Source organism: Macadamia integrifolia, chromosome 10 (assembly GCF_013358625.1).
Source record: "Macadamia integrifolia cultivar HAES 741 chromosome 10, SCU_Mint_v3, whole genome shotgun sequence".
In the NCBI taxonomy this organism is placed as follows: Eukaryota; Viridiplantae; Streptophyta; class Magnoliopsida; order Proteales; family Proteaceae; genus Macadamia; species Macadamia integrifolia.
This window is the reverse complement of record NC_056566.1, coordinates 23,685,233-23,696,929: the sequence shown is the minus strand read 5'-3', so window position 1 is coordinate 23,696,929 and position 11,697 is coordinate 23,685,233. Positions and strand designations below refer to the sequence as shown.

Here is an 11,697-nt window from a genome sequence, read left to right as displayed (position 1 = left end):
AAAAAAAGAGAAAAAAAAAAAAAAAAAAGAAAAAAAAAAAAGAAAAAAAGAAAGAAAAGGAAAGAAACTATATTCAGCTTACATTTTGTTCTTTATGGCAAGGAATCACACGCATTCACTGCTATATCAATCTCTAACATATTGAAGAATGTGATTTGCTAACTACATTGGCACAATACTTTACCCTAAAGTGCATGGTACCACATGGGAAGCTGTAGTATCAACTTTCTTGTTTCCTATTGAAAAATCAATTACTTCCCAGAACTATTTAAAAATTTCTTATTTATTTTACTTTCACAAACATTGTTAAGATCCATTGGGTGAATGCTCATATATCTATCTATTTCTCGGGAAGAAGAGATCCATCTATATCTGGTTCTCTTAGAGTAACGTTATCCTGGTTCTCTTTAGAAACTCAAATAATATCATTATGTATAATTATATAGGACGGATGCTGAAGATAAAAAGGATATCTCTCCTTCAAAATGGTAGAAAGCCAGTGTTGATCATACATGTTGCGTTCTTCAGTTTGAACCACAACCAAAACTACAGCCCTGAAAAAATATATTTGAAATTAGTGACAGTTCAGAATGACCTTGCAAGTACAAGTTTACAAAAAGGAAAACAGAAGGATCGGTTGACCCCAACCTAGAGTTATTGAACTCATTCCAAGCTTTAGCTATTGCCTCGGCAAATCCACTGACTGAGTTGTTTCCAGGGACCCTCAAGGGATTCAATCCAAGTTTCTTTCCGTAGTGGTTAAGTAAATTCCTGCAAAATGAGAAGCAACCATTTAGATGCTTGTTGTTTATCCAATGTTACTTGTTTTGGGCATGTAAGATCTTGCCATGCTACCTTCAAGCCTTATGTGTACACATCATGTGAATTAATGCAGTACAAATTAAGTACCAGATTTTTTATTATACTATTAATGATATCAAAAGAACATATCAATGATTCTGGAGAAGGTTCAAGTATTCCGAGGTTAATACAGAACTAGTTGACCTGTGAAGCTCACTGACAACACAACCAAGGCCAGCAAAAGAAGCTGAAACAGTATTGAGCTCTATTTGGAGAAGTAATTCAGTCTGAGCATCAAGCATATAATCTGAACGATGTAAACCCAGACGTATATCCTGTTATAGCAACTAAAAGGATCAGTGCCTACGCCAATATAATCAGAAATACAGATTATAGGTGAAAGTAGAATAGGTCACATATAATAGCTCACCTCCTTTTTGTTAATTTCTAGCATTTTGGAATGAATATCTAACAGTCTACTAGTGAAAGCGTCCACTTTCTTCGTTCTACAATGGTTCACAACAAAATTAAGAAAAGAAATCCAACTCATATTTCCGATTTTGCATGTCACAGTAGAAAGAAGGTTGAAATGAAGCTTAATGAAAATATAGAAGTGAGAGGGAGCCAAACAATGAAAGGAATATCAGCTAAATGTCTATAACCAAAACAGGACAATATAAATATAATATAAAAAGTAAATTGCAGAAAATACAGGATTAACAGATATGAAAGGGGAGGAAGAAGAACATGTTTCTGCAAGCACAATAAACAGCAGATAATAATATAGTATTGAAGATGCACTTTGCTTGCTTCCACAAGTAGACTTATCTGATGTTATTTAAGGTGATTGGAGCATATGTTTCGTTCAAAGAATATATCGTCAAGAAGCACATCTTTTTAGCATATCCAGCAAAAATGTAAAGAAAAAAAAAATATATATATATATACTCATGAGTAATATTGAACAAACATACAACCTAATTATTTACAGGAAATGACCAAAACAAATGGCTCAACTACCCTACATATCAAATCTGCAATTTTTCTGTCATGTGGTGTAACGCCCTGACGCCATACCAAACCACAATATTGTATGTTTTGGGGTCTCATGGCTTTAAAGCGCGTTGTAACTATGGAAGGGGTGTTAGAGTTTATCAACTAGCCCAATCTCTTCCCCCTAGCGATGTGGGACTAAAGAGATGCCCCCCACAACACCTCTCCGTTTCTTGCCCAACCTTTGGGGCTCACTGGATTTGGGCCATTTCATGGGCGTGACAATCTCCCCCTCACTGTATAGCATCTCAGTTGTGGCCCCACACAGTGTTAGGGTCTGCTTTGATACTATTTATAACACTCCAGCCCCATACCAAACCACAATGTTATCCCCTTTGGTCCATGAGCCTCATGGCTTTAAAACGCGTTGTGGCTATGGAAGAGTGCCGGAGGTTATCAACTAGCCCAATCTCTTTCCCTAGCCGATGTGGGGCTAAAGAGATGCCCCTCAATGCCTCTCTTGTTTCTTGTCCAACATTTGGGGCTCACTAGATCTAAGAGGTTTCTTGGGCTTGTTATTATTTCCTTGTTGAAACCAAAGAATTTGGTTATAAGTAATAACAAAACTTAAAATATTTTGGAATTACTTAGACAATCATGTTAGATAAATATCACAGTAGTAAAGTAATCAGACATGAAAACAATCAATGCACATACAGGGAGAGAGAGGGAACCTGGACAATGATTCCTGTAAAAATTTTCCATCCAAACTCACACGATCGATAAGCTCATTGAAAAGGGGAGCTAACTCACACGCTTGTTGCCAATGAATTTGAGGGAAGAATGTGGGCAACAAAGCAAACGGAGCGTGCACGAGCCCTAGGCCAGGAACCATTCCAGACCTCTGCAAGTGAGCCACCAAAAATTTAACAACTAAAGGAGCACTTCCAATATTCTATTTGCAGCAAGATTCAATGGTCAAAGAACGATAATTATATGTTGCTAACCTGAACGCTTTTGTCTCCAACAACAAGTCCATGAAGGGAACTCCAGACCAGAGCGTCATAGACCAACTGTTGAAACAAATCCGGATTGATATCACGCAAATCATATATCATGGATGTTGTAGAACTCCAATCTAGAGTTTTCTCCTCTCCGCACTTCCCAGAATCTAGATTTACATAGGAAGAAGAAAACGAGGAGGATTCACTCTTCATGGTTCCGTGGGATTTCTGCAGGTAGCCTCGAAATGGAGTTTTACAAGGATTGAAGAAGGAGAAGCTCCTCGGCTTTGTAAAATGGGGAAGGAGAGTGGCAGGAGAATTGCAGAAACAATTGGGGAAGGAGAAAGAGACGGAAATGGAAGACGAGTCCATGAAAAGCAGCTAGTAATCCCCATGTACCGCTCCTCTCTTCTCTTTGTTTGCTACGGCCGTTTTCTCATTTTTCTTAGTTGGTGTGCGCTTTGAAATTTTCTGGAAAAGTGTCTATTTTTTTTTTTTTTTGGTAAGGGAAAAGTGTCCCTATTCAATGACAGGGTTTGGGTGGAAAGTGGATTCCAAAACAGACATGGGCAGCTGGCATGTAACAATTGTGACATGGCAACTTAAGAGCAGTCCATGTGTCATCCCACAGTTTTATGCCACGTGGAAAAATTGGGCCTACCAAGGTATCTTGCCTGCGTACCTTGGGCTAAAACATATTATTGGGCTAGTCTGGCTCTGGCCCTGATTAATGTATTACTCCCCAAACCTTGAAGTTTAAGTAAGGGACCGTTTGATTTTGTCTTTTTTCCGTTTTTGTGTTATGATTTTTAAAATTGCAAAAAGGTATTTAGTTTTTTCTGTTTCTCAAAACGTTTGTAATAGTATAGTTGGGTTCAAGACATGAATGAAGGTACAACATTAAAGGTATGTAGCTCCTAAGGGAAGGCATGACGTTGGAGTTACAGGTATGTTTTATGGAAATGAGCTTCAGAAGGATGTAGGCAATTTGGAATTGTGAGCTTCGCACAATCAGGTTGGAATCACCGCTTTTAGATAGCGAGAAGTTTCAACAATGGATTGGAGTTAAAATTGTCTGATACTGATCCCGATTTAGTCTGACTCGCTCTTCCGATCCACGGCAAGAATTTTAGGGTTCAAGTGATTCTGGCTGATTCTAGCCAGAAATGGAAGAGACCAATTGGGCTCCCCCATTTCGCTACCTTGAACCTTGCTTATGTGTAAATTTTCCTATTTTATGTTCGAAAACATGATGTAGTGTATAGTCTCTCTCCTCTCTAACCATGTGGGCCCTCTTGTAAAAGAATCATGAACACCCATGCCATTACATGCAGGAGGTCCCTGCCCTCTTTATTCTCTATCAATTTATTACAATCTATTGTTTTGATTTGATAAAAGCATTAGTAATTACTATATATATACAGAACAACAGAACAAAGACTCAGAAAGCAACCGGATAACAAAGTGGCACTACTCTGTTTCAGCCTCTCTTTCTACACCTCCCACTGGAGGGCTTCATGGAAACAAAAGATGACAGATATGTACAGCCATAGCATCTAAACCGATCAAATACCTGTGTTGATCCCTGCCATTAGAACAAATTAAATGTTAATTGCATGTCCACTGCAAGGCTCATATGCTTTAAAATTTAGGTGCTCTATGTCATTAATCATAATTGATTTGTAGTTACCTTGGAAATTCATCTCAATTAAGTCAAATATATGATATCTATCACAGCATATCCAGAAATAACTCCACCTTCATTTGCTGTAGAACCCTTAGTCCTGATCAAGTAACCACACTCATCATTCATGATCACCTTCTCTTTGTTCCTGTAAAATCAAAGTCCCATCTTACTAACCTTGAAGTATAGTTTGCATCAGAAACACCAGCTAGATAATGAATTAAGTGTCATTAAAATTGAATACATTAATACCTTAGATAAGCACCAAAAATCCCAACTTCTGATACACTATTTACTTGATGACAAGATCCATCTCTGACCAGACATGCAGGAGCAGTAAAGGGGAAAATCCTTTGCATAAGAATATAGGCTGCACGTTCTTCACTCCTTTCCTTCTCTAATTTCAGTAGGGTTTCTCTCACATCATCGCCATAGATGTTGTTCCCTGCAAGGGGATCATGAGCCATTGTCAGAGAACCCAATACTAACACAGATATCACATAATAAAAATGGTAATTTAGCTTTAGTAGCATTAGTTGTACTAGTAAGAAAAGCAATGTTAAATGGCTGGACCTCCTCCTTCTCGTTGGGGTTTGATAACAAACAGTTCAGGTCTTTTAATTGCATTCTTCACAGCATTAGAGTCATCCAAATCCCACAACCCTGCGAAGCATTTACGTAGTTTTTCAATGTCATCCTCGTTCTCAATGAACCTGGTCACACAATGACGCAAAATCATTAACTATCAAATTTGGCACCCAGATAAATGATAAAAGAGTACAAAGAAAAATGACAATGAGTAGTTACAATGGCATTTGGAAATTTTAGAGCAGACCAGTAGCTGATTGAGCATATTTCTATAGAAAGTCCTCTTCACTGAGCTGAAACTTTACCAGCTAGAAAGTCCAAGGAGTGTATACTACTGTAAGAAAATTTTAAGCTTGTCAAAGGTTGTAAGTCGGTGCTTATTCTGGATTTTATCCAAGGTAGACTGATAGTTCTGAAATTTGGTTCTTTTGTCTCAATAAGTATTTGATCTTGTTTAAAATTGATAAAATGTTATGAAGTTTATGGTACTTCTCCTTCCCCTCCCTTCCCCTCGACAGGTAGGTCTTTTAATGTTCAAAGTAGAGACTAAAGACTAGAGACTAGAGACAGGAATCACGCGTAGACAGAGCAAGCTTGACATACTATTTGTAGATGGTTTTGATGTGGCAATTGCCACAGCAGTCAAAATAGATCCATGTATTTCATTATGTCACCATTTTGTTCTGTATGTTGCAAGTTTATTCCCTGTAGGCCTCTATCACAGTTCACAAAGCCAAAAAGTAAGTAATTATACCCTCATGAAAAGCTTTAAGGTGAACTACAAATTGGAGCATATATTACAAGAATGCAACTGGGATCACATGGGCAGGGTACACCATACCTGTAGAACCCTGACCCCCATCAAGTGAATGATGTGGATTTTCCATGCCAGCATCTGAGTGACAGAAAACCCATGAAAACATGGCAGAATTTTGTTTTAAAAGTTTATTTGAATCAGTTGGAAGTAAATCTGGGATCCTTTATAGTGCCATGTTTATTGTAAAGTTGATGAACCTAATAGTTATGTTTAGGTCACTATTTCATTTGAAGGTAATTAAAGTGCTTCAAAACATACAAAAAATTAAACCAGGTTAGAGATAAACTGCATTGCCATTATAACACAAACTGACCTAAATGGGGGCATCCAGAGTCATTCTTTCTCACTAAATCAGGAGCTTCATTTGCATGATATCTTACAGGAGAATCACAATCTTTGCCAATGGAAGGGAATATTGATCCCATCTGCCCCCTTTTCTCTATATAGATCCAATTTGGGCATACCCACAAGATTTGGAGTTGTGCTCAGATAGATTTTTCTCTCTTTATTTCATTTTTAATTAAGTTTTATTTTTTTCTGGGGGGTGGAGGGTTTGGGGAGGCAGAATTAAGTTGTAAGTAAACCTACTATACCCATACAATTGAACTAGAAATGTCAGCAAGTTTCTTGAAAAAGTGAAATCAGGTCTTAAAAGAAAACTTGATACCTCTCAAGCACATTGGGTTTTGCTAGCTCTTGTTGTATCTTCTTAGTTCCAACTAAATGATAGGAAATAGATGGGCATTTGACAGCAGAGGACTGCTCCATCAGTAGCCTTGCTCTCCATTCCTATATAATCATGCACATAAGCAAAGCAAGAAGGTTCTCCAGAATGTATAAAATATAACTGGGTCACAGTTGAAGATGAAAGATTTAGAGGCAAAAGTCCATACTGATTCTGAAGGATAATCACGCGGTGTATACCCAGCTCTGAAATATACAACCGCAACTTCTCGATCACCTCTGTGATTATAAGATTATAAAACTTTCACATTTAGAAATATAACATTGAAGAAAGCACAATAAAAAGCACCCTCCCCCTAACACACACACACACACACACACAAAGGTGAAAAAAAAAAATTCATGTTTTATTAAAAGAAAAAAAAAAAGAAAAAAAAGAAAGATGAATGCTACAGAGCTACATCGACAAAATAGGGAAAAAGAATAGCACAGAGAAAAAGATAAAGCAAAATAAGTTACATACACAAGAAGAGTCCCATCTGGCAGAAGCACCGCATCAGCATCTATTTCTGTCAATGTTTTACGAATTACTGTTACGCCATATGTGTTATAAAGTTAAGGAAGATTCCCATGTAGAAATTCATTAAGAAACATTTCTGAGTTGGTGAGAAGAACTTTATTTTATTCTATTTAACTTTTTCCAACCTCTTATTCTGAGTTGGTGAGGGATCAATTTTTTGAGAGTGACAGCTTGCAAATTCCCATTTTTTTGAATTGATAAATTAAGGAATTTATTTTTCAGTGACAAATATTTGGTTCAGAAACTGTCTGCATTTTCAAGTAATGAATTCTGTTCAAAACAAGTTTTCAATGCCTTCAACATGAATTGCTGCTAAGGACTAATTTTCAATACCTTCAACAGAAGATAAAAAGAAATTCTGTTAAAACTACTTCTAAATATTAAACGATATGACTATATTTTTGCATAGTAGGAGGCAACTACGAAGAATAAAAAGGATATCTCTCTTTCAAAATGGAGAGAAGCCAAAGCTGGTCATACATATTGTGTTCATCAGCTTGAACTACAGCCAAAATGACAGCCCTGCACAAAAGAATTGATATTAGTAACACCTCAGAACAGAGGTAGGGAACAATACTACAGCAGTTTTGGATTCCAACCTGGAGTTGTTGTACTCAATCCAAGCTTTAGCTAATGCCTCTGCATACTGACTGACATTGTTGTTTCTAGGGATGTTTCCAGAATCTAACCCAAGGAGCTTTCCATTTTGATTGATTAAGTTCCTGGAAAATGAACTACCATCATTTAGAAAACTTGCTAATTATTCTTCCTTTGTTGCATTTGGGAACTGATTCTTCAGTCTGATATGCACAACTTCATTCAAAATGGCATCATTCAATTGCTAAATTTGAATGCATAAATGCATCATCCACTATGTAGGCATTCCACATAATAGTAAAAATAGAAATTAGTGGCATACACTTGAATATAGAAAAATAGACAAAATTTAAATTAATCATGTCCCCAATGGAATCCCACTTATGTCCTACCAAACTACACATTTTTGTTATAATCATCCATGGATTCATCTAAAGATGTAATGGTAAATACTATTGTGTGGTTTCAGTCTCCAAAGGGCCTATAGAAAATGAAAAACTCAAGAAGTACCATGTCAGGTTTTGATGTTCAGTATGATGATCCGTTGGTGTACCATAAACATTGCTTTGATGGATTCTGATTTTAATTGCTGGGCCATAATTAGATCAGACGGTTATGCATCGTGTTTGGGTCGATTCTACCAGCCTGGTTCTGGAGATTGAATTTGTGAAGACATTCCTAACAGAAAGATGAACAAAAATATTGTTTAATACTAAACATATTATTGCAACTTGCAAATGTTACCAATTTAAATAAAAGTTGAATTATCTGAAGGAAATTTTAATTGCTATCAATAAAACAATGTAGAAACATTTGAATCATATAACCTTTGGTATTCTTGGAAAAATAAGAAAATACTTCCTAGAGTTTGTCATCAAAACTATCGAACACAAGGCCAAGACAGCAGAAGAGAGGGGAAAATGCAATATCAAATAGATAAAGATATATGGTCTTGAAATTCAGTTTCAGAAATGTATAGACAACATTCTGATGGAAAACATACTGGCGAAGTATCAATTTTTCAAGCTTTCATGGAAACACTTAACCTGTGAAGCTCACTAACAATACAACCAGGAGCAATTGATGAAGTTGAAATAGTGTTGAGCTCTACTTGAAGAAGTGAATTAGTCTGAGCATCAAGCATATAATCTGAACGATGCAAACCCAAACGAATTTCCTGCAGTAATGTTAAAAAATTGAACTAGTTAGTGTCATCCACATTACAAAAATTAACAACATGAACAAGTATAGTATTCCATCTTGTAATTAGAGCAAAACAGTGAATGGATGCAGTTTGTCTGAATCAATGGAGTAATACACAAATAAGTGACCTCTCTTTTGTTGATCTCAAGCATTTTGGAGTGAATATCTAAGAGTCTGCGGGTGAAAACATCTGCTTCTTTTGTCCTGCAATGTAGGAGAAATACTGATAAAAAATCAAGAACAGCCTCTGACAACTAGGGTTTCCATTCTCATGAATCATACAAGGGATATGAACCCTAACAGAACTTAAGACCAATGGATCTAACAACAGAAGAAAGATGGACAATTCCATAAAAGAAGAATATGGTAAAACCCAGAAGGTGGAGAGGAGCTGAGGTGTTTCAAATTCCTAGACTAATATCACTGCAAGTACAGGACACTGCATATGGATTACCAATAATAATGAATCCATTTTTGATGAGGATATAGAATACCTGACTAAAGATATCATCTCTCAAGAACTCTCTGTTCAGTTTAAAGGCTAAATTTTTGTTTTATTGTGTTTTGAAGGCTTTGCCGCAATTTTTGTTTCCAATATCAACTAGGTATGTTTTCTCTATAACTGAGCAGTTGGGTTTGAGGGTTTCTTTCTTTTTCTTTTTTTATGGTACATCTGCAATTTCTTTCACTAAACCTAAAAATAGAATCAAACCACAAAATAAACATACAGAGAGAGAGAGAGAGAGAGAGAGAGAGAGAGAGAGAGAGAGCACCTGGAGAGCGATTCCTGTAGAAATTCACCATCTAAGCTGACACGATCAACGAGCTCATTGAAAAGAGGGGCTAATTCACAGGCTTGCTGCCAATTAGATCGAGGAAAGGATATGGGCAATAGAGAAAATGGGGAGTGAGTCATGCCTACACCAGGAACTCTTCCCGATCTCTGCAAACTCAATCATCATTACCACCACCACATTCAAAACGTTAATGAGCTTTGAGTTTGGAGGAAAGAAAAGATCGAAAACTCTACAACACATGATTTTCGAATTCAATCATCATCTTTGAATTCTATTTATACCAAATCTCTACATCACATTATTTTCAATTCTCCTTTACTTTTCATGCTTTCCTCCTCCAACAAAATAACTATAAATCATCAATAAAAAGAAACAAAAAAAAACAAAAAATACTTTGAAATTTGAGTTTGAAGGGATAGAAAAAGAAGAAATTTGAAATCCTTACTAACGAACAAGAAACTGTAGCAGTTGATTCTGACTCTTCTTGTTCCACTCGTTTCCCTCCGTCTTGGCTCATTTTCCCGCCAGTATGATACAAGCAGTTGGGCCACTTTTAAACCAGGCTCTAGGCCGGACCAAGGTTCAAAAATGCAGAACCGGGCATCTGGCTTGGCTGATTTCGGTTCATCTGAAACCGGTCAGGAATTGGCCGGAATGGACCTGAACCCTTGAAATCCAGAACGGATCACATGATTCAAGAACGCTGTCCGGCTGTGCCCTCTATGCCTAGAGACAGCTGGCTTGAAAAGACCCAACTGTTCTGGGCCTACTTACATAAAAAAAGCCCAGGATGCTGGCCCATCTCATGTTTGTAGCACATATGTAAACTGTCAATGAGCCCAGTCAAATTCTTTATATTTCTACTGAGATTTGGATGGGCCAAAGAATGAATGCTTCGGAGCAGGGCGGGGCTGGCCTGGCCTGGCCTGGCCTGGACCTAGTTGGGCATGCCCCAGAGACCTAGTCAGATCCATACCATTCCCCCATACCCTTGGGCCCCTTCTTCTTCTTACCAACACTCTGAAAGATGGATGGGCCTAAGGGTGTCAAAGTTCAGTCAGAACCGGTTGAACCGAATGAAATAGATTGGTTCAACCCGAATTAAATTGAATCGAACCTTTATCAGTTTGGTTTTGGATTAGGGTTCATGGAACCAATAAAAATCAAAATAAAACCAGATCAAGAAAACTGAGACTCAATCAATTGTAACTTGATAACAAATCGAAAACCCAAAAAATAATTAATAAAAAAAGAAGAATATTTTCCCATTAATTTCATTATGCATACATGTAAATCCAAAACTAGATCAAAATATTTTCCCATTAATTTCATTATGCATACATGTAAATCCAAAACTAGATCAAACCAAACCCCAAATAGCCCGATTACGAACCTAAAATAAATTTACGAAAATGATAAATAATTAGAGGAATCAACCGGTCGGTCCCAGTCGATTTTGGTGGGGCCTAATCACTCCCCACCAATTTAAGAATTTTACACTATTATTGTCCATTTAGGTAACTGAAACTCATAGACTAAGGCATGGACATGGTTCTACTCGGTTCTAAACATGCTCAAACTATATGGGGATCAAAATTTCATCAATTATACAAATATTCTAATGCGTGGGGAGAATTAGAAGGGAAGGATTAAGAAACTGCCAAAGGAAGAGGATTAAAATAATCATGAAATCGATACAATTTTATAATGAGGACACCACTTGCTAAAGGAGAATAAAAGAATGTCAATAACATTTGATTAAAAGAGGATTAAAAAAATTATCCATAAAATAACACACAAATTTTATAATAGTGGAGGATTAAAAAAAAATCCATGTGATTTGAATGAATAAAGAAGGCGGGCCTATTCTGTCAATCTTTTTGCATGGATCCTCGCATTCATTCTTACTTGAAATCTCCATGTTAATTGGGATAAGATTTTGGATGTTG

The 11,697-nt window shown here is 36.8% G+C and overlaps 2 protein-coding genes across 2 annotated transcripts in view; both read right to left on the bottom strand.

Moving 5' to 3' along the window:
• LOC122092165 (glutathione synthetase, chloroplastic-like) overlaps nt 1–3,269 on the bottom strand; it is a 6,455-nt gene extending 3,186 nt beyond the window's left edge. Inside the window, exons 1-6 of the mRNA XM_042662506.1 lie at nt 2,802–3,269; nt 2,529–2,698; nt 1,232–1,307; nt 1,006–1,136; nt 649–771; nt 474–554 (exon numbers count right to left, since the gene is read on the bottom strand). Of these exons, the coding sequence (XP_042518440.1) occupies nt 474–554; nt 649–771; nt 1,006–1,136; nt 1,232–1,307; nt 2,529–2,698; nt 2,802–3,170 (950 nt within the window). The 5' untranslated portion in view covers nt 3,171–3,269. The remainder of the gene's footprint in view (nt 1–473; nt 555–648; nt 772–1,005; nt 1,137–1,231; nt 1,308–2,528; nt 2,699–2,801) is intronic.
• Nucleotides 3,270–4,122: 853 nt separating this feature from the next.
• LOC122092163 (glutathione synthetase, chloroplastic-like) lies at nt 4,123–10,115 on the bottom strand. Its single transcript, XM_042662505.1, has 12 exons — nt 9,725–10,115; nt 9,080–9,155; nt 8,795–8,925; nt 7,751–7,873; nt 7,593–7,673; nt 7,095–7,175; nt 6,781–6,850; nt 6,555–6,676; nt 5,056–5,195; nt 4,735–4,927; nt 4,489–4,630; nt 4,123–4,383 (listed from the first exon to the last, which is right to left on the bottom strand). Exons 1-11 carry the CDS (start codon nt 9,865–9,867, stop codon nt 4,507–4,509), a joined length of 1,284 nt encoding a protein of 427 aa, XP_042518439.1. The 5' UTR covers nt 9,868–10,115; the 3' UTR covers nt 4,123–4,383; nt 4,489–4,506.
• Nucleotides 10,116–11,697: the final 1,582 nt, after the last annotated feature.

What these genes read in the sequence shown, in the direction of transcription:
- LOC122092163 (XM_042662505.1), bottom strand. Translation starts at nt 9,867, where the DNA reads ATGACTCACTCCCCATTTTCTCTATTGCCCATATCCTTTCCTCGATCT. An exon ending in TTGAGATCAACAAAAGAGAG is followed by an intron (nt 8,926 to 9,079) that starts GTCACTTATTTG and finishes ACATTACTGCAG; the next exon opens with GAAATTCGTTTGGGTTTGCA. An exon ending in ACCCCAACGAGAAGGAGGAG is followed by an intron (nt 4,928 to 5,055) that starts GTCCAGCCATTT and finishes ATCCCCTTGCAG; the next exon opens with GGAACAACATCTATGGCGAT.